The sequence below is a fragment of the Ailuropoda melanoleuca genome, chromosome 4 (assembly GCF_002007445.2).
Source record: "Ailuropoda melanoleuca isolate Jingjing chromosome 4, ASM200744v2, whole genome shotgun sequence".
In the NCBI taxonomy this organism is placed as follows: domain Eukaryota; kingdom Metazoa; phylum Chordata; class Mammalia; order Carnivora; family Ursidae; genus Ailuropoda; species Ailuropoda melanoleuca.
In genome coordinates this window covers 96,528,322-96,551,390 of record NC_048221.1, presented here as the reverse complement: position 1 = coordinate 96,551,390, position 23,069 = coordinate 96,528,322, and the positions used below count along the sequence as shown (strand labels likewise).

The window sequence follows — 23,069 nt, the reverse complement described above, 5'->3', positions numbered from 1 at the left end:
AAGTGAAAAACTGAAACAATACACCAGTATTTATGGGAAGATGATCTTTTTTCTTTTCAATCTTCAATGAGTATTTTATGTATTGCTCTTTATGAACTTCAGAAGAATTCCTTTAGGCTCTCAAACCTATTTCATTCCCTTACTCCTAGCTCAGGAAATCCTAAGATAGAGCATAACCACCAGTACTTCACTGAGCTTTCACTATGCACCAGTATCTATTTATATTCTCATTTAATTAACACTCTTCTCCCTCATTGATACTGTTAAAACCATCATTATACTGATGAGGATCTGAATCTGAATCTTCTAAGGTAAATAACTTGCCTGGTTCTCATAAGTGGTGAAACCAGGACTTGAAACCAGGCCATTCTGTTTGATGACCGCTCTGCTTTCCTATCTTAACAGAATCCAGGCTTCCAGGATTCTGATCCTGGAGCTTCCTCCCCTAAGATCTTCAGGTCCTGGCCAGCCCAGTCCAGCCCTCCCCAGGATGAGAGACCAGGTCTTGGGGCTGCCCAGGAAGGGTTGAATGACACAGCTACTACTCAGAGAGCTAATGTAGAGTAAATCTATGGTGGGAAAAGCAACTGAAAAACAAAAACAACAACAACGACAGTTCCTGATTGCCGAGGTTTCTTCATTAAATGCTGATGGACAATTTTAGCTGCACCGTGAACACTAACCAATTTGGAAATGACTATAAATAAAGCAGATTCCGGGCAGAAGGAGGAATTAAGTTTTGGTTCTCTTGAATTTGAGATATCTGTTCAATACTCAAGGGGAGATGTTCCGTAAACAGTAGGATACACAAGTCTGAAGTTCAAGCAAGAGGGCTAGAGATATAAATTTGTGAGTCAACAACATCATGGAACCTTGCCTAAAGCAAAAGCCGCAGGACTACCAAACGTGCTTCTTAGCCAGCAGAGCCCCAGTCCTGAAGATTGTGTCAAATGTTTTAGAAAGGTTGATGAATGCCATGGAGAGGTTTCATCGTTCCCTGTGTTGCTGCAGTGGCTGCATTATGATGCTCAAATTTGCCATATTTTCCTTCTCACTCGGGTCCCAGTAGAATTCAATGAGTGAGTGTGTGTGTGATCAGTTGCAATTGTTCAGTGACTGAAATGTTTCATTCTAGAGATTGCTTCTGGGACTCCCTTTTCCTTGGACTTTCCTGGCTGACCAAGACACTTGTAAATGGACACATTCTTTTTGGATATGTTAAAACCATAATCCAGGCCTGGGATCCAACTCGTCTCTTTTCAGTGACTTTGTATATTTCTGATCTGAAGCACAGACAACAATTTCATACTGTGATTCGAAGGCCCTCTGATTTCCTTTCCTTTAATACTCTGGGCATAGCACGCACCACCTTCACTAACTACTCAGCCAATATGCATCTCATCCCTGCCCCAGACGTGCAGACAGAAATTACAAAGAGTGAGAGGGGAGGGGGCTCAAGGAGCATGGCCAGAGCTCAGAGCTGTCAGCATGGGGTATCTGAAAAGTACTGACTGATAGAGGCATAAAAAGATTTTTTAACAACATTGAGAACCCAGCTGAGGTTGGAAATCATAAATTTGTTCTGGAACCAGTCAGCCTGGCTGTGGAATTTTCTCTAGCTGAATTCCCACAGAGAAGACAAATAGGGCCACTTCAGGGTTGGGAAATGGCCTGACAGGTGCATAGGGAGAGCATGTGGTGGGTCATTGATGAGAATGTAGCTAGTGGGTCCCAGGCTAGAGAAGGGAGGGAGGGAGACAACAGAAAAATTGATACCCAGAGTGTCCCAGCTCAGACAGGCTGTGGGTGAATCCTCAAGGATCTCAAGGGGACAGAGCATGGGGAAACCTAGGAAAGGCAAGTCTAGGACAAAGGAGACGAATGTGGCTGGACACTCCCATGCCAGGTCTGGCTCAGTACCTCAAGTGCCACATCTCCTTCCTCAAGCAAGACAGTGGGAATCCTACGCAGTCCTTCTTGGAGTCAGTACCATACCCTGCCCCTCAGAGATCCCCAGATATCAGGGCTACATGAAACTTCAGTTTCCCAGAAACAACTCAGCCTGTCCAGGAGAATCTCTCTAGTTTCACCTTCTATTAAAATGACACTGGGTACCTCAGAGCATCAAAGGCATAGCTGAAGAATTAAGTCTCAAGAAAGCAGGAACCAGGAAAGCTTGGACCTTGAGGACTAGAACCAGGGACTCAGACAGCATCAGGACCCTCACCCGCTCTTTAGCTTCCTTCTCTCCTTTGCTCTGTATGTTACCTTCTTTCTCCTAATGAAGGAACTTAAGAGCTTCGATTGTGGAACCAGATACCTGGCATTCTAATCCTAGCTCTGCTCTCCCATTTACCAGCTGAAGACCTGGAGCAAGTTATTTATCCTCTCTGTACCTCAGTTTCCTTGCAGAGATAATAATAGTACCTCCCTCATGCGGTTGCTGCAGTAGTAAATCATTTGATAACTTTTATAGCACTTGGAAGAGTCCCTGGCCCCTCAGGTTCTGTCTCAGCCAAGAGAAGAGTTTGGACACTAAGATGTTAATCAGCAATTTGACCTCAAGGTTAAAGGTAATAAACTGGGGTCCCATTCAGGCCACCAATGGGATCCACAGGGGTCACCCTCATCGATGGGGTGGAGAGGCAGCAGGAGCTCTGACCCTACTCAGAGTCAGACAGGAGACATGTCATTTTGTTAGGAGCAGGGGAATCTATTCCAAACCTTAGTATTTACTCTCAGACTCTGTGATTGCTCCCCTTGGTCGTCAGTAAGTGACCACACCTACTATGTCAAGGGAAAACTGGACATCCTGCCCTCTGCTCTCTGCCCCACTCCTTCTCTCCTGGCCCCTTCCCATTAGCACTGGAACAAGCTCAGGTCTCTCCTAATCTAGAGACAAATACATCTTCCTAGACTCTCCTCCTTCCTTAGGTCCCCACTTCCTTTCCCAGCTGACTGACCCCATTTCCCCCTTCCCATTCTCAACTGTCTGTTCTCTAGCTCCCACTCTCACTTCTCTCCAGTTGCCAAATGCCTGGGACTCTGCTGCCTTAGACATCACTGCTACCCCCCCCCTTAAAATCTCTCCTCCCTGGGTTTCCATAGTTACACTCTCCCCAGTAATTCCCCAGCGTCCTTCTCCATGTCCTTTGAATGTTCGTCCCTCTTCATCCACCCAACCTTGAACAATCCATCTCTCCCCAGGTTCCATCCTCTCTTTACCTTGAAGCCTCCCTGGGCAACCTTATCTACTGTTGAGGTTTTGATCACCCCCTACACAAGCTAATGATTCTCAAATCTATATCCATCAGCTTTGTCCTCTCTTCTGAATGTCAGGTTATCCATCCATCCAACAGCCCATGCAGCATCTTCACTTGGAGCCCCTTAAAGCGCTGATAACTGAGCATGTGGGTTTAGGAGACAGCTCTTAAGGAGAATAATGAACAGTTGAAGACACTACGGGTTTCTGATCCACAGGGACAACTTAGATGAATTCTGGTGCTAAACTAGGCCATGGTGATCAACTGGGAAAGGAACTGGAGATATTCTGTATGGACCCCAGGGGGTCAAATGCAGATCAATGATTAGAAAATTGGAGAAGACAGATCACAGCTGAACCTAAAAAAGACTCTTTGGAAGTCAGAGTGGCTTAGAGGTAGACTCAGCTACCTTAGAAGGTTCTGAGACCTTGGTTACTTAAAGCATTCAAGCATCAGGCTTTAAATTCTTTCTGACTGCAGGATTCTGTGAGAAAGCAAAACAGAGCTTATGAAGATTTGACCAAATGCAGTAAAACCTGGTAATACTGGTTCTGGCGCCACCTGGGCGTTGGTTTACTGGCTGGAGTCCCTAATCACGTGAAATGGAAATAACAGTAGAGACAATTTAGGAGAGATGAAGGGACAGCAGAAACTCTCAAGTGGGGAAGGACTGATAGTCAAAGAAACTCACTGCAATCTGACTCTCTTGGAGGTATTTGCACTTAGTTCTATTTTTATGCAACCACTCAGTTGATACGTGTTTTGCATTACCATACTGCGCAGGGATCTTTGAGGTAAAGTTCTGTTTCAACAAACCTAACCAGGTATTGTTTGAGGCAAGAGCCCTGAATCTGGGTGGAACATAATGGCCTGACCAGCAGTCTGGGAAGCACTTTTGTGCCTGAGTCTACAGATCTCTCTGCCTTCTGCGTAAAGGACAGAAGACTTGAATTACTGTAGGAAAAAGAATGGTTCCCACTTACAGCCAACTCCATGTACCTTCCCATGACAAGACAAGACCCCAGCTCTAGGACACCTCCCTCCCTGCCCATCCCTGGGCCATCCCATCCCATAACATATATTGTACTTTTGCTTTCTTGCTTACTGGCCTCCAACAACCTCTGTCTCCCTAGAGATGCAGGGTGGAATCAGGCCAAGGAGAGAAGGGGGTTAGGGTTAGGATTAGGCTGGCATCTTCCATTTGTACTCTTGTTCTGAATCCTGCAAATCCTCGAGGTGACAGATATGAAGGAGAAGGAGTTTCAGTCCCTAGCCCCAAGGAACACCAGGGATGTAGAAAACCAGGTTTTAAAGTAGGACTTGAACTAAAGACTGTTTCCTTTTTCTCTTTTTTTTTTATTTTTTAATAATATTTATTTTGTTATATTAGTCACCATATCCTTTTTCTCTTTTAAGCCTGGATTCTAGTGCCAGCCTTCAGTATGCTCCTCTCCACTCCCTCTGCATGACCTGCATCTCCCCAGCAGGAGGCAACAAAGTTCTGCCCCCTCAAAATGCTCTCCAGCTCAGCAAGACCTCAATCTTCCTTCTGAGTCCCACCCCAGGAGAGGAAGGGACAGTAAAAGAGTGCTATATCACTGCTCTGTGCCTCAGTTTCTATGTCTGTCAAGTGGAAATCGTAATAACTACCTCTCATGTCCCACAGAATCCCTTTGAGGATAAAATTAGAATTCACCACCTGATTGCCCAACATCCAAGGTTATTCTCAGCAATAGCCTCTCAAAGAGAAGTTCAGGGAAGAGCTAATTTGGGGTGAGAGACACTGATACACTGGAATCATGCACTGGGTATGCCAAGTTTTTAAGTCGAGGCTGGTTCCCCATGTTATCCAGCATGCCTCAGACTAATGCCCCTCAATTGATGCCAACTGGTATTTACTCAAAAGACAAAACATAATTTAATATTAGCCCATGCAGAATAAAATCTGGGAAGACAGATTTCCAGCAAGGAGTAATTCTAACAATGGGGAAATCAGCATACTTTTACTCTACTGATGGGATTGAAAAATGACATAGCCCAGTGGAAGGCAATTTGGCAACTTCTATCAAAACTCCATGTGCAGGTATCCTTTGACCTCACTAATGCACTGCTGGGAATTTATCCCACAGATACACCTACGTTCCTACAAATGATGTCAGCTCAAGGTTAGTTATGGCAGGCACAGGTTGTAAAAGCAAAAGACTAGAAATCAGCCTGGGGTCCATAAATATGAACGAGTTAAATATACCATGGTACATCGTTACATGCAATATCTTAGAGTGGAACACAGAAAATTTCCATGCATTGCTATGAAAAGATTTCCTCTATAGACTGTATTAGAAACAGTGGGAAATAAAATGCATTTTCACATTTTCAGATTTGCTTGTATTTTCACAGAAACTCTAGAAGGATTATGTAAGAAATTAATAAGAAAAGTGGGAGGGAGGCTTTTCAATATACAACTTTTTGTGTTGTTTTTATTTTTAAATCATGTGACTATTTTAACTTTGCAAAAAAGAAATTAATAAAGGAAAATAAAAACCCTCTAGAATGCATTCCAGAAGGGCAAAGGGGACTGGAACTGGGCAGCAGCAGATCATATTTGATCCTGGCTGGGCCTCTGGTGGCCCTGAACTTTCTGAGCTGAAAGACAAGAGGGGGTGGCCCTGTCTGCAGTCAGGCCTCCCAGCCCCACTCTTCTATAAATAAGAGCCTTTCCCAGATCATGCCCTGGTTTACATCACAGCTACCTTCCATGCCCTTTCGCTTGTACAGACAACTGCAAGTTGACTGAGCGTGTTCAGCACCACTTTCCAGAGAACACCCAGACTCTTACAATCCATATTCAGTTACTTTTCATTCTTGCATTACATCTGTCAATTGTCCGTACTCCTTTACCTCTATCTTAGGCTTTATTCAAAAGCTTTTAAATTTACACTTTAACCTGGATGAATCCTTTTACAAAGCAATTTGGTCATATAAAAGGTAAATCATAAAAGTTTAATACAGCATCCTGTTTCTTGGGTAATTACCTTCGATGTGACAAAGTCCAGTTCTTGTTCATTCAGTTGGAGTTCCTTCAGTTAAGGGTTATGGAAACATGGGTGGAGGGGTAATAGAAGCCCGTGGGCATGGGATATGGAAGCTGAGATGAGCTGGGTTGCACTGTTGCATCTCAAGACAGAGGGCAAGAGGGGCCAGAGAAGGCAGTAGCTGTGCCTGGGGCTTTTCCATGCTATGCAGGACCAAAGCCCTGCTGAGCCCTGGGGGTTGTTCGGGAAATGCACTGTGTGAGAGAGGGGTGGGCAGAAGGCTAAAGTGGGCTAGAGGAACTCTATGAGTGTAAGGCACCAGCTCAAGGTTGGGTCTGGGCACAGCTACAGAGACGGTGGCTCAACCATCGCATCTGGCCTAGTGCCTAATGCTGATGTAGACAGTGTTGGTACAACCCACTGAGCTGCCCAGAGAACACAGCACGTCCATTTTCTTCTTTTTTTCTTTTAAAATAATTTTTGTTCAGGGGCATATAGGTGGTTCAATCAGTGAAGTACCAACTCTTGGTTTTGGCTCAGGTCATGATCCCAGGGTCATGATATTAGGGTCATGAGATCAAGCCCTCTGTGTGGGGCTCCATGCTCAGCGCAGAGTCTGCTCAAGATTCTCCCTCCCCCTCCCCCACTGCCCCTCCCTCCTACCCTCCCCCATCTGCTCTTCTGATTCTAACAAATAAATAAAATCTTTAGAAAAAAACAATTTTGTCCAAAAACTTAAAATTTCTGAATTAAAAAAAAATCCATTCCTTCATCCAAACATGAATCTTTTCATTTTTCTGTGTTTATTTCCTGGCCTTAATCGTAAGAACTTACCTTTCCCGAAGTGGAATAGTTGCACAGGCAAAGTTCTGAAGTTTTCGTTTGACATTACTTTATAAGCCCGTGGTCTCAAAGTCTTCATAATGGTTATATTAATGATTGAATAATATTCCATTGCAAAAACACACTATAGTTTAGTTTACCATTTCCCTATTATCATGGAGCTCCTTGTACATTTATCTTCCTTATCCTTAAAATTTGTCCTTACATTATATTCTGAGCAGGAGGATAACTAGGTTAAAGGACATCTTTATGGGACATCTACATTACTTTCTTACTTTTTTCCTCTCCTGACTTTATCCTGTCTCCTGTCATGGAGTTTACTAATACAATCAGGTAGATTATCTCGTTGTGTCTGTCCATGTCTCTTGGTCAGTATTTGGGGTGGAGGCATTGTTTTCTTCCATATTTGAATAAGTTTTTTTAAACTTGAGTTTAAGTTACCATGACTACTGTTTTTAAGAAGTAATGCTTGTTCATTGTAAAACTTAGAATGTCTTTTATAAATTTTTGTATAATATATCACACTAACACATATAATCTTATTTTCTCATTTATCTAAATTCTTTTTAAAATTTTCCATTATTATCTACCAATCTTTTTCTTTATCATTTTTTTCTGTAGCTTCAATTCTTATAAAGTTATTCTCCATAATAGAAACGAGGACTCTACTCTTTGTTAGGTTTTCCATGACTTGATTTAGATGTTTAATAAGCTGTTAGGCCTGGAGTTTACTTTAGCGTGTGGTGTGAGGGCTCTGGGAAGGAGCAGAACTCAGTCTTGATGGACTGTATTTATCTTATAACTATTTTCTAATGTACACAGCCCCACTTCTGGGAAGTCAGTTCGGCAAATTATCTGGCGGGGGTAGTTATTTTTGGTTAACCAGTCAGCTTACACATTGCTTTACAAGACCAGGCTTCAGTCTGTCCAGGTTTGAGTCCTGATTTACCTTCTGTATCTGCTACAGCAACTAGCCTTCATGCCTTCCATGTGGCAGATGTTAATCCGACCTGATCTGATATCAGAATAAAACTAGCAGCACAGAGCTGTGGTCCTAAAGAATCATCCAGAAGCTGAAGGGTACCATTTTTAACCATCAGGACTTATCCCCACCAGTCAGTCTTTCCCAGGTTCTTGTTAGGGGTCGAATGGGAATGCCAGCAGAGAGGTGTGGGGAAATGGCTAATAGGGCAGGACCATGGAGCAGACACACTTGACTTCGAATTCTGCATCTACTACTTCCTAGCGGGGGGTTCTCAAGCAAACTGAGGTCTGGGTTCCTCATCCGTAAAAAGAATACAAAGAGCTCCTGGTATGGTGAAAATAAAGGTCAGTAATAAGACCCAGCACTCAGCCTGCTGCCTGGCCCCGGGGAAGAGGCTCAATGTGTGGCCACGATTATCATCTTCCCTGCTTCCATTGTGCCCTGGAAAACCTGAGTGCATAACCCTTGAGGCTGAAGAATGTGCACGACAATGAGAAAGCATGGATATCAAGAAGGAAGCATGAAAGGATCCAACCACCACTTCCCCCACCCTGGACATACACATCCGTGCAAGAGTCCCAGGCCCAACTCTTTCTGCTATGGATGTTTTACCAAACGTGGGAATAGATCATTGCCTAAGTTATCTAAGCTCTGGTTATCTGAGTCAGAGTTTATCTGCCTACTTATCTATCTCTAAAATGCTGAACACTTCCCAATTCATTCTTACACACACAGCAGTCCCATTTCTAAGAACTCTTTTACAGTATACCCACACATCTATGAAATTGCGTATCCCTGAGGTTCCATGCTGCCACAAAAGACTGGAAATACCCCACATGGTGAGGACTAGGCAGCTGGTTGAATAAACTGTGGCACAGCACACCACAGAACACTCTGTACCTATGAAAAACAACGAGGAAATGCCCCGTGAACTAGAGGGGACAATTTCCAGGACGCATTGTTCAATAAAAAGAGTGGGTGGAGCACAGAGCATGCAGCATATCGCCTCTTCCACAAGATTTCCAAGAGCAGTAATGTCCCCTTCCCAGGCTGCAAAATCACTAACGCAGGCAGACTCAGCATCAGAACAGTAACAGGCTAAAGGAGAAAAACTAAACCATCACCTGAATGGATGCTAGAGAGGTGTTCCATCTTGATTCTCTTAAAAATATAAAACCCTGTTAGTGTTTAAGACATAGAAGGAGACTCCATTAATACTACAAACATATTAGAAACCAACAGGAAGCATGAAAAACAACGGTGAAATCCTAAAGGCCTGTTACTAAAATTAGGTTCAAGTCAACAATGAGCTCAATCTGGGCTTGTTCTGGAAGTTCTAGCCCATGTGCTGAAAGAAGAAAAAGAAGGAAGAAGCAAATTTATCACTATTTTCAGCTGATATGATGTTAAGCAACAGAAGACTAATTAAAATAAGAAAATCAGTCAAAAGAATCCTACGTAGATACCAAAGATGATAGAACCACATCTATTATTATGGAAGTTTCAAAATAAGGTACCATATAGACGAAGCAGGTTACAAAACAGAATTAGACTATGATTTAATTTAAAACACAAATATGCATAAGCCTATGTTGAATATATACATAGAGAAAAGTCTGAAAGGAAATTTACCAAAATATATTTAGAGATTATATCTCTGGCTTACAGGGTTCCTGGTGATTCTTATATTTCTTATATAAGACACTTTTCAGTATTTTCTTAATGTTTTATAATAAGCATATTTATATGACCAAAAAAACCCCAATAAATCTCTTTGCCCACAAACATATGTATATGGGATTGCATGCAAATTCATTTCAAGGTCATTGGGACGAGCTGTGTTTCTCCTAAAGTGGTCAGTGTTAGTGACTTAGGGCAATTCCCAACTCACCCTCATCTCCCAGAACACCCAAACTGATCTACTCTGCCTGGTCCCTTCCTCTCTGAAGGGGAGCCCCAGACCTGTAGGTTTCAGAAAAGCCTAGTATGGCCTGATTCCCCAGGTGACCATGGCCCCTGACATTAGCACCTATAGCCAGTTCTAGCCCCATCCTAGCTGTTTACAAAGACTCCCAGTCCTCTGCAGACTGCCCATCTTGCCCAAAGAGGGCTCTTCCTTGCAGTCATCCAGCAGAAGCTTTCACCTCCCCAGTGGGTGATTTAGAAATCATTCTGGCAGCCTCGAGCCTCCATATGCCAGGCTTCTCTGACCCTCTACTGGGCTGAAGGTCATGAACAGAGCATGCCAGGTCCAGTAACCTCATCCAGTAACCTCTTGAAGACCTTAAATGTCTCCCACCTGTTCCCCTTCCCAGGGGCCCCCACCCTGCACTTCAGACAGCTTGGTTGGGTCCATTCTGCTATCTCATTCCTACTGGCCACAATTTTGTGTCTGAACCCTTCACCTGCCACCTCATAGAAGACAACTGCCTGGCATAGGTTGCTGTATATGTGGTCCATCCAATTCTCATGCTGCTTCTCCACTCTGTATCCTGGAGGTTCTAAGAAGGCCCTGACTGGGCCTCAATACCTGCTGGGAAGAGAATGAGCTTTGCCGCCTCCCTGTTTCAATTTGAGTCATAATCTAGTAGGCCCTCCCTGGACCCTCCTCGGCCTCATAGTCATCTCACACACCACCAACTTCCCTCCTGGCGCAGAACCCACCATACCATCAGAGGACAGTCAGGTCAGCTCCAGAAGCCTGGACATCCTTGCCCTAGCCTAGAACATGCTCTTCCAATTGCCACAGTATTGGAGTGAGTGAGCAAGTCCCAAGGTGACTCAGCAGACTGAGATCAAGGCTGGCTTTGATTATACTGGGACTTGAAAAGAGACTGGCATAGTCATTCCTCATGTCTCCAGACCAGCTCCCTGTCAGTATCACCTTTCCATAACTCAGGTACAAGCCAGGAAGGAATGCTTAAATACAAATGCCTTCATATAGATTGGCTTTGAACCTGATAAACTTGACTTGATACTCATTTCTTCCTGGCTTGATTGTTTGACTTCTAACTCCATAACGTTTGAAGAAAAGCAGACGAGGAAAGGGGAATGCGGCAGGAATCAGGACATGACAGCCTGAGAACGATCACATGCTAGGATCCGGAAAGTGCAAGACCTCAGAAGCAGCAGCACATAGCCCTAGGCCCCTGACACCACCACAGAGCACAATGCTGGTGTTTATATTGCTAACCCCAAGTCATGGGCAAGCCTGGCTCACATTCAGCATGCTCCCCAAGGATGCCTAGGTGTTTGCAGAGAGCTCCCAGACTTCTGTAGGCTGCCCACCCTGCCCAAAGGTGAGAGGGCTCCCCTTTGTACAACCACACTGCACAAGCAGCATGGGTTGATTCTCATCATCTGAATGGCAGTTCTCAGAAAGTGAATCCAAATGTATTTTTACTGTTGCTACATTTATATACTAACATATTTAAAGCACAAATAGTGTTGTCTTGCTGCATATGTGCTAATTTCTAGAACTAGCCAACGGAGGGAAAAGAAGGCTGGACCAATGAACTGTTAATGATTTAATTTCCTGGTTAACTTCACCTTCCTCATCTGTAAAATGCAGTAATATATTAGCTGCCTGAGTATTCCAAATTACTGTGGAGATAGGCTACGTGAAAGGAACAAGGAGGGTGTTTTACTTTAGTAATTCCTCTTATCTAGATTGAGTCATGGATCAAAATTACAAGAGGAAGGAAAATTACAAGTACATAGTACTCAAAGGTTAGAGATTAGGTGTATCTCACAGACTGATAATTGATTTAGAATTGGGCACTGGTCAGAGGACTTCCCACCATCAGCAATGTGCCATTCTCTGGGAAAGAGCGACACCTACTGCAGCCTAGCTGAACTGCAGCAGGCCTGGAAAACCAGGAAGCTTCAAACTGAATGACTTGTGTACAATTTTAGCCACACCTGAGATAACACCGCCAAAATAAAAATTAAGAACGATCACACAGTATTGTCCCTTGAAAAAAATCCCAATTTTCTTTCATTTAAAAATAACGTCTGCTATTTTTCATATTCAAATGTAATGCATATTCATTGTAGAAAATTCAAAGAAAATGAAGATCGTCCAATAGCACCATTCTCAACACTTAGTCAACACTTAGTTCAGAACCACTGCCATTGCCATCATCAACATTGTTCTCTCTTCAGTATTTCCTCCTTTTTTCTTCTACCCGTCCCCCCCATCCATGCATATTGTAAAAGCAAAAATAAATTAAAAATCATCCCTCATCAGGGATAACCATTGCTAACAGCTTGGTGTGTATTATTCCACACATTTTTATGACAATGGAAATACATATCTATTACAAACCAAATGGGCCATGGTGGTTGTCCTTCAAACCAAAGACCACCAGGAACAGGCCTGCACTTGAGCTTCTCAGTCTGTGGTAAGGGAGAACACACACCATGGGTACTACGGGCGTTTCAGTAAGAGGCTGTTAGAATTTATAGGACTTGGGTTTGAACTAGGCAATTTGCAGGAGGGTTTAAGGAAGCTGGGCTCTGCTCTGGATTGGACACTGCCAGGAAGCAGGGTAATTGTATGATTGGCTGCCTTAATAAATGTCACCCAGAAGGAGGGACAACCAGCTAGAGGCTAAAGCTGGTGCAGAATTGGTAAAGGAACAGCACTCCCTACTGTTAACCAGGACAGGAGAACAACTGGTCATTTTTGTGGTTTGGACAATGTTCCCATTTCATCTGTGTGCAGACGTGATCATGGAATGGCTCCATCACATCACAGAGTGGGCTTCTCTGCCGTCGCTGTGCTGTGACACAGAGCTCTAGAGCCTCACCATGATGCCAGGGGCTGTCAGGGGCTGCTCTTCTCTCCCTTAGGGTTGTCTCTTTTTTTCACCTAACAACATTGTGGACATTTCTTCAAAGTCATTAGTGAGTCTTATGTAACCAAATTTCCCTTGTTAAATAGATTTTTTCTAATATTTTAGGCATACAATACTAAAATGAAATCCTTTAGAAATACATCTTTCCACACATATACTGTTATTTCCTTAAATTTCTAGATGTGTAATTACTGGATCAAACAATGTATACACTTTAAAGTTTTTAATAAGATATCACCAGAATGCTTTCCATAGAGCGTAGACTAATTTCACTCTCAACAATAGGATAGAATACCCAATTCCCCATCCCCAAACCCTCATCACCACAAAGTCACAAAGTATCATCAATCTTTTTTTTTTTTATCTTTGCCAGTTTCGTAGACCAAAGCACATCTTGTTTTTAAAAGTTCTATTGTGTAAAATTGGATACACGACAAGGACCAGATGAGGCATACGGATCTCACTAGACTCTGCTACATCGGACTGTGTCCGTAGCTTCGAGCCAGTCCAGGTAGGGGCACAAAGCCTTCTGTTGGTGTCTCAGGTCTGTTTCTCAAGCCACCAGGTAAGAAGAGATGTATCCAGAAAGGGGTGTCTTTGGGTTTGCCCAGATTTGGGACACACTTTGACAACAGTTTTTTTCAAAGTGTGTTATCTGCTCCCTTGTCTGCCTCCCCACTGAATTAGGAGCTTCAAGGGGGCAGGGACTATGTCTTCCTCACTTCCTTTTCCCATTTTTTTTATTGTGGTAAAATACACGTAACCTAAAACTTACCATCTTAATCACCTTTAAGTGGTGTTAAGGACATTCATATTGTGCAACCACGAGCACCCTCCCCTCCAGAACTCTTTTCACCTTGTAAAACTGAAACTCTGTCACCATTAAACAATCCCCCCCACCCTCCTCACCCCCAGGCCCTGGTCAGCACCATTCTAGTTTCTGTCACTATGATTGTAACTACTCTAAGTACCTCACAGAAGTGGAGTCATACAGTATTTGTCTGTTTGTGACTAGCTTCCTTCACTTCTCATCACGTCCTCAAGGTCTATCCATGTTGTAGAATGTGTCAGAACTTCCTGAAAGTACTGTAAGAAAGAAACAGGCTGTTGGAAGCCACTAAGAGTATCCGGTTGTTTGTTATTATATCATAACAAAACCTGTCCTGACTAGTACAGCAGTAAATGCCTGAAAGAATACAAACTTATCCAGCAAAGCAAAGGTTTTGTCATAAACCTTTGTAGAAGTAGCATGAGGACATCTTGGTTTCTCAGCTAGGACTCCATAGGTTCACGTGCCCTTTTTCTTTTTTTTTTTTGAGTACAGGTGATCACAACTTATGATGAGCTATAGTATTATGACAAAACCACAGATTATCTAAATCCAGTACATGTGAGAGGTGACGGGTTTTGAGTCTGATAAAAGATTGATTTGGTGGATATCTGTGAGGAGAAGCTACATTAGGGTGAATGGCTCCTGCAAAGGGTTACGGGAAGGTCCTCCTTCTTCACTTCAGGCCCCTAGTGCTCACTTAGCTCCACCCCGCCCACAATCCAGTCTGCTCTCTCACTCTATAGGCCAGTTCATAATGCCAGCACTCTGCACTCAGCCAATTTCAGAAATGCTATTAGTTACAGTGGGCATGAATTTTTCTCCATGAACCCACAGGTACAAAAAAAATTACTTTATTTCTATAAATCAAATTAACGGATTCTCAGCTCCCAGTCACTTCTGGGGGAAAATATTCTATTTCAGCCATCTTGGGGTGGCCATCCTTCTCTCTAGAATTGAAAGTGAATTCAGGAAACTTAGGGCAGCTCCCGGTGAAGGGCAGAAGAGTCTGGTTCCTATGATCAGTGATGAGAAGTTCATCATCTGCGCTGACAGAGACAAAAGGTAGGCAGCTCCATCCTTCTACACTAAACATGGGGACACTTCCCCATAACCTCAAAGGTCATGACTGTCTCCAACATCCATACATTCTCTCCCCCCAGAGCTTGTGGAGAAGCTGCATGGAAGCAAGGGGTAAGTCTACGTCACTGAAGAATACAATAGCCATCCCCATCTTCACCTCAGGGAAGGGCCACTCCTGCCTCCTTGCTTCTTCTAGGGGAAGGAACAGGAGCTTACCTATCACACACAATGACGTGTCTTAAAAGGAGAGTGCTGGCAATGGGTGCCAAGTCTTGGCATTCTCGGGCTTGCAGGGGAGAGTTCCAGTGAATCTATCCGAGGCTGATTAGAACCCCTTAACCGACAGATAGGAAGTATGCCTCTCAAGGCCCCGGGCCTGGACTTGCCCCATGAGTGCTCTGCCTAAGCCTCTACCAGAGAGGTCTAATCAGCCTCCTCAATTCTTAACTGTCAGAGAGTCCCTGGAGTGAACCCAGCCCCGGGAGGATTTTATTCCTAGCCTCCTCAACTCAAAGTCCTTGCTTGAGCTTGAGGGTGGGACGTGGGTCTTTGGGGCCAGTATCAGTTGCTGATTCCTCCTGTTCCAACTGTGGCTCCAGCCACAGATAATGAAAGTCCTTAGCTTGTGGTCTGCCAAGCTCGGAGTCCACAAGAGGGGTGCCAACTCTGACATAAATGAGGATTACCATACCCACCAGTAGGCAGGTCGGAGATTCACCTGTGGCCCTGAGTCCCAGGACCCGGATGTCTAGGGAAAGGCTTAGTCCCATGGCTGGGAGTTCTTGAAAAAGAGAGAGGCAGAGAGTTCATGGCTTGCACTGATTCCTCCATAGAGCCTGGAGCAGCTCCCTGATCTCCTGTCTGCACCCTTCCAACCATACCTGGCCTCATCTAACATCCTCAGGAAGCTAGATCATTCTATGGCTTGCTCTTCCCTACCTCAACCAGGACCTGGTGTTTTGCATCAATCCAGATGGGCCACTCTGGACCACACCTGCTATCTACTGGCCACACAAATTGCCATGTCACAGAGAGGTACATCCCTAGACCCCACCAAGGGTCTGCATTTAAAAACAACGGCAGAACTATGTTTTGTTATTTTTATTGCTAGTTTCTCCTTCAGTTGGTGAAGATGATTTTTTAAAAATTCCAGTCTTGCCTCTGCTACAACCAAAAAGGACAGTCTTATTCCCAGACCCCTGCAACACAATCTGTGTGCAGTTGACCAAGAACAGTCAGTGGTAGCCATGACTGCCCCCCTCTGACAGGGACATAGTAGCCAGGAGGGTCAGAACCCAGCAGATATGGAAAGAATCCTTTTCCTGCCATCACTGAGCCACCAGTGAACTTGCAGTCCTGCTAGGGAAAGGGAGGGTGCCTGAGAAAGGAAGTGAATCAGCCTCCTGCTGGGTTAGGGCCAGCGGTGTGCTGGAGCTCACTTGGCTTGTATGAGTCAACTGCAAGCATTCTCTCTGGCTCTTTTGGTAAGGCCACGTGGGTAGCAGCAGACCACTGGTTAGGGGCAAGCCGAGAATCACAATTTATGGACTAGGGGCCAGAGCCAAAAACAGAGGAGAATTTAAGAGTGAGGGCCAGAAAGTGGGCCATCTTTGGAATCAGGGGATAAACACAAACACAAGGCCCAACCCTCCCTGTCCCCCTCCCCGTGGCTGCTTTAACGTGTGAAGCCAGGCACATCTCTAGTTGCCAGAATCCTCACAACTCTCCCTGCAGGAACCCTGCACCCTTCTCTGGCTCCCCTATCCACAGACAGACCCTCTCCGTTCTCACACACCTTCACAGGTAAAAAATCATGCAATCAGTTATTCACTATTTCTTTATGTTCCTGTGCGATCACTCACTTTGGGGCCGTGAACCTCACACCAACCAAGAGGTGGCTGTTTTCCCTTCATGCCTATCTCCCTCTTCCTCATTTTTTCCCTTGTCTCATTTTCCTCCAACCAGGCCAAATGCCCCAAATCCACTGTGAGCTGGTCCCTTTCCTCCTCTAAGAGACCCCAGGCCCCTCTGACATCTCCTCACCTCTCTCCTACCCCAAAATGGAACCCATAACCTCAAGAGAACAAAGTAAAGATAAACACAAGAATACAAGACTTCCTCCATTCTCATATAGGACTAAGAAGGTCACTAAGCTCAGGCATGTCACAGGATCATAGAAACCACAGGCCCAGCCTCCCAAAACCTGGACACCAGCAGCTAGGATCTGGCCAGAGATGACCCAGAACAGGATATCTGCGTGAGGCAACGATCCTCCTCCCAGAGAATGGGGCTTACAGGGACTGCATGTGTCACGGTTATCATACGGTTCAGCTTTAGGATTATGGCATCATAGGTCAATTTTTATAATAACAACATCTATGGTATAGATAGTGTTTATTGTTTACATGTTTTCCCATTAAATCCTTGCAGCAACCCTGAGGTAGGTATTACTATCCCCACTTCACAGATGAGTAAACCAATGTTCCTGCATTAGATTACTTGCTGAAAATCATACACATATTAGCGGCAAAGCCACTGGTAATTCCAAAACCAAGGGGACTCTCTTGAATAGTTCACAGGTTGCTGCCAAGGAAAGTAGAGCTGAAAACTTCAACTGGGAAGGGCTGGATCATTCACTGGAGTTCAAGGGGGTCCCTTACAAGGGATGAAGGAGGCACATACACAGGCCAAGACCAGAACTGAGCAGGAGAAGCCTAGAGCATCCAGGAGCTGTGAAGCAGGAAGAGGTCTTTGTTTGGTAGGAGTTGATAGTATCTTCAAATATACGCAGAGCCCAGCTTCCAGAGACCAGAGAAACAAGAGGGCATCCAGCGGCTTCGAGTCCAGGGGCTGACCACAGGGAAGGGACGGTGGGGCAGGAAGAACTGCCGCTGAGTGGCACTCCCTCAGCTTGACCACTGGGTGGCGACCTCGAGGCACAGTCCTTTAACTTCGTTAAGGCCTTGAGAAGCTGATGAAAGCCATACCCACCCACCCCACCCCCCATAAAAATACAGACTCACATGTACAGACAATATTTTGCATATGATTTCAGGGAGTCTATGGACCCCAGGTGGAGAACTTTTGACTTAGGGCAAGGGTGTCAACCTGAGTAAAGGCAATACAAACCTATTTTTATGCAACTTCTATTTCCTATGACGGTTCCCCTTTTGTTGTCCCTTAATACTTAGAATGCTGTGAAGTTTTTTAACGGCAGCCAAAGGAGGTTCAGCCTATACTCCAGCCAGAGAAAAAACAGCTGTGTGTGGCAGTGGTGGTAGCCGGAAGGCAAAAATAAAGACAATGATGGGGTCATGTGTACTGCTGTCCGTCCCTCCCCTCCCACCCAAAAGGTCACTTTGGGAGTTTTTCCTCTACTCAAGAGAAGGGCTGTGGGAGGTGATGAGGATGGGTCGGTGGTTTGTTTCCTTTTAGAAAGGAAAGCCATTCCTTCACTGGCTACAGGGTCTGAAGTTCTGCAGGCAAGGCCTCGTTCCCACCTTCCCCCATCTGACCCCGCAGGAGTACACCTGAGCACTGGCCCAGTCATGCATGCACATGTGGCCAGGCCTCCCACAAACACCTGTGTACTGACACACACTCTTTCATGGAAGGACAACTGGGTTGGAGGGCACCTCAGGGCAGAGATTTCACGTTGCAACATGGGGATCATGCACTCCCCACAGAGAATCCGATAAACTAAGAGAATGAACAAAAGGACTTAATGCACACTAGCCCCCCACCACCTCTAGCACTCTTCCTTCCGGTCAGGGCCCACCAGAAGGCAAAGTCAGAGCGATGTCCTGTTCCCTATCCCCAAACTAATGGGCCCAAGATAGGGGGCCAAGGCTGAAGGGGTCACAGCGGTTCAGAGGGCAGAGGTGGGCAAAGTCCTGATTCACTGGAGACAGCAGCTCTGATCTCTCATGGGAATCAGGAGATCAAGCACAGGCTTGGCCCCAAGCCCAGGAAGGCCCGGAGAGGGCAGACATAGAAGTCTAGGTGATGACGCAAAGACCAAAGAGAACTCAGAGCCCATGACTGTCTTCCAGGCCCAGTACCCCCAGCATCTCGATGGTCATCCCCCTCCAGCGGTCACCCGTGCACTAGTAGTCACTTGCCCTAGATGGACGTTTCATCACATGTGGCTAGAGGAGCCCCAGTAAGCCGAATGTGGGCTGGGCTCGGGCAAGGATCGAGCAGGAAGGGTGGAGGGAAGCCACCAAAGCCACTGCCCCTCTTGGCCAGGGCCAGGGGCAGCCGCTCATCTTCAGGAGAAGGAGAGGGAGGGTCCTGGCTGTAGCTCGTGGTCCCAGACGGTGGGGCCCCTAGGTCCAAGCCCACCTTGTCTCTAGCCAGAAGTTCCCTCTGTCGCCGTCGCTGTTGACGCCGACCAATCAGGAGGAGAGTCAGGGATGCTGCAAGAACCCCCAGGAGAAAGCCGGCCAGTCCAGCCCCTACTGTGTGGGCCTGACTTGGGGGACCCCGCTGGCTGCCCCACACCAAGCTGTAAGCAGCTACCACCCGGGCAGCCCCCCCCTCCTGACACTCGCAGGCATAAGCACCCATGGCGCCTGGGGTTACCACCACCTCTAGCCCGTCCCGCCGGGGGGTAAGTGCAGTCACTCCACCGGGCTGGTGCCACACACAGGACGCCCATGCTGAACTTGGGGAACATGGCAAGACCACATGTGCTGCTGTAGCCACGGGAACTTCAAACACTACTGGGCGTTCTGCAGAGGGAGAGCAAAGACAACGAATGGTGGTAATGCTACCAGCTGGGATGTAATGCAGCGAACTGTGGCATGGTATCAGACACAAGAAGGGGCCATGGGAACAAAGATAAAAAGGGGATTCCCAAAGACAGTAAGACCATGGGTCACTCGCTGCCGTATCTTCCAATTTTTAAAGTGGATCCCCAATAGACAGCGTTCTAGCCCCTTTCACCCACTCCACCCACATTCCCCTAAACCATACAGACCTCCAGGCTCTTTGGGACACAAAGAAGAGACATCTGCTGACTCTATGTCTTGGACCAGCCTGTATAGAAGAGAATACTTGGTAAATCCAGTGTCAACATCCTCTTCTACTACCCTCGGTACCAGTAACGTAATGGGATCACAGCTCCCATCATCTCATAAATCACTCCTGAAATGATCACTCAACATTCTCTTCATCAATAAAATTTCCCCCAATACCCTTTTTACTCCTCATGACACTGGCCATGATAAATTCTACACATATTTCCAGCAGACCACAGAGAATTAAATTTGCAGTTCTGTTGGAAAGGTGTTTGGAGGGTGCTTCCAATGTTCCAAGAAATGTTATCTGGGTATCCACAACAAGATTTCTCTGGGGGAAAAAAAAACATAAAAACTACAGTTAACATTTTTTCTATTAAGACAGAAAACTTCTTTTCTATAAAAGTTAAGCAAAATTCTGTGAGGGTCAGGGAGATGACTTTTTTTTAACATGTATTGTTTGTTTCAGGCGTAAAGGTCTGTGATTCATCAATCTTACACAATACACAGTGCTCCCCACAACACATACCCTCCCCAGTGTCCATCACCCAGCCACCCCATCTCTCCCACCCCCCTCCACTCCAGCAACCCTCAGTTTGTTTCCTGAGATGAAGAGTCTCTTATGGTTTGTCTCCCTCTCTGCTTTCTCCTTGTTTCATTTTTTCCTCTCTTCCCCTGGGAGATGACTTTTTGTTTCATAAAAGCTGCTCATCTCTATGTAGGAACTTTCTCCCTCCAACACCTGTTGATGTCTATTAGCCTCTAATGGATCTGTTTCAAACAACACAATCCTGGTACTTCCAGGATATGCATGGATTGTGCCTGACACAGGGACAGCAGGACAGACTGCCCACTCTGAACTCCCTGTCACCACTCCCCAAAGGGAGACCTCCACCGAGCAATCCGTGGAGATCAAGTTCTATCTGAACACACAAAAGCCTCAACCAAAGATAAACTCCATTTGAGTGTTAACTCCTTGCACATGAATCAAGGCCCCTGAAATGAGCTCCAAGACTGGTATGAATATATTACAGTCTTCTGAGTAAAACCACAGTCACCTGGTCTGGCTGAGAGTGGGGAACATGGGAAGCCATATGTGCAGCTATAGGCACAGGAACTCCACAGTCTGTTTTCCTTGCTTGCATGAATTGAGGTGCAGAGAAGTATGGACATGGCGGGGCACCTGGGTGGCAGCTGGTGGAGCGTCTGACTCTTGATACTGGCTGAGGTCATGATCTCAGACTCCTGGGATGGAGCCCCACCCACCTCGCCTCAGGCTCTTCGCTCAACCCGGAGTCTGTTTCTCTCCTCCTCCCTCTGCCTTGGCGCCCTTACCCCTCACATGCACTCTCGCTCACTCTCTCTCAAATAAACAAATAAATCAATCTTAAAAAAAAAAAATGTACCCACTTGGTAATTTCTTGTATTACAAAAAAATATACTAGCATATACACATACCCACACACCCCCAACCCATATGTCTTAAGGGGACCCTGAGGCTCAAGTACACAGGATACCCAAGAACAATGAAATTCTTACTTTAATGGCTATTAAAACAATAAAGCCTTGCCTTGTCTTCGACATTTAAAAGTTCTCTCAAGAGAAACTACCAGATTAAAGTTCTTAATGAAAAACTGATTCCCAAAACAAGTACTTTTACTTCTAAAATACTGGTAACCTTATGGTTCAGTAATATGTACAAATGTACTGTAAATTAACTGGGCTTCAAAATAGGAAATCTCAAAGTCAGTTTGAAAAAAATACTTTCCAAGCAATCGAATAAAAATGCTTCATTAAAGGGAATCTCACTTAAAACGTAAAAGACTTCAGAAACACACCAATCAATTTCATTTGATGGACACACTTTGGATCCTATCTTAAGCAACTATCTTGAAGTATACCCACTGAGATCACTGGAACACTGATTAGATGTCTCATGACATTAAGTTTATGGTATAATAATGATAGTATGGTTTTATTTTTAATTCTATCTGTGTTAAAGATATATACTGCAAGATTTACGGATAAAGTGATACAATGTTTGAAATTTGCTATAAAATAACTGGGAGTGAGTGAGGGTATTGGTGAAGCAAGAGTGGCCAGGAGTTGACAGTTGTGAAGCTGAGCAATAGATGATATGAATTCACTGTATTTATCCTACTTTTGAATGTTTGAAATTCTTTATAATAAAATGTTTTTCAACAGAGTCCTTATCTTGGGGGGGAAATGCCTGGGCAGCTCAGTCGGTTAAGTGCCAACTTCAGCTCCGGTCATGATCCAAGGGACCTGGGATCGAGCCCTATGGCAGGCTCTCCACTCAGTGGGGAGTCTGCTTGTCCTTCTGCCTCTCCTTCCATTCGTGCTCTCTCTCTCTCTTTCTCTCAAATAATAAATTAAATCTTTTTAAAAATTTAAAAAGAAAAAGAGAGAGAGTCCTTACATATTGAAATATTTCAGATGAATATGATGTCAGGGATTTGCTTCAATGTGACATACAATTTTAAGCTAGCTGCTGAGGGGAAAAGAGACGGTCGGATCCCCCAGTGGTCAAAAGGAGACCAATTAAGAGGTTGCCAGAGTAATCCGGTCAAGAAGTGGTGACGGCTTGGACTAGGGAGATAGCAGCAGAGAAAGGGGGGAGTGGCTGTGGACTGCGGACACGACGGATGGGGCTTGAGTCAGTACAAACTGCACAACAGCACGGGAAGTTCTGGCTTGGATGGAGGTCCCTTTTGTGCAATGATGAAAACCACAGGAAGAGCATGTGAAGGAAAGAGGAAACCACGGTGCATGCTAAGACCTGTTAAGCTTGAGTTGCTTATGATGCCTTCCAAGGGAATATCAGGTAGGCGGTGAGAGAGGGAATCCCACAGCTCAACTAAAGACACATCAGTGGTGGTCAGCAGCACTCAATGTCGAAGAGAATGGGAATGAGATCAGTTAGAGAGTGTGTGGAAGTGTAAAGAGAGGACTGAACCCTGAGGAATACCGACATTCAGAAGTGGAACGGAAAAGGAATCAGTAAAGGAGACAGACCAGTGGGGAAGGGAGGAAATCCAGGAGAACGCGGAGTCATAGAAGGGAAGAGGCTCGAGTATCGCAAGGAAGTAAGGAATGAGCAGTCAATGGTGCAAACACTTCTGAGAGCTCTTGT

At 45.2% G+C, this 23,069-nt stretch overlaps 1 protein-coding gene across 3 annotated transcripts in view; it reads right to left on the bottom strand.

Annotated features, from left to right (window-relative positions):
• Nucleotides 1-13,212: 13,212 nt before the first annotated feature.
• The window catches only part of SEMA4F (ssemaphorin 4F), a 31,023-nt gene continuing 21,166 nt past the window's right edge, over nt 13,213-23,069 (bottom strand). For 2 of the 3 annotated variants that reach the window (XM_002921462.4, XM_011227744.3), the window contains 2 exons: nt 19,876-19,934; nt 13,216-19,627 (listed from right to left, as the gene is read on the bottom strand). In XM_002921462.4, coding sequence (XP_002921508.1) covers nt 19,017-19,627; nt 19,876-19,934 — 670 coding nt within the window. In that variant the 3' untranslated portion in view covers nt 13,216-19,016. Of the gene's footprint in view, nt 19,628-19,875; nt 19,935-23,069 lie in introns of all 3 variants that reach the window. The other variant, XM_019801990.2, reaches the window with a different exon arrangement.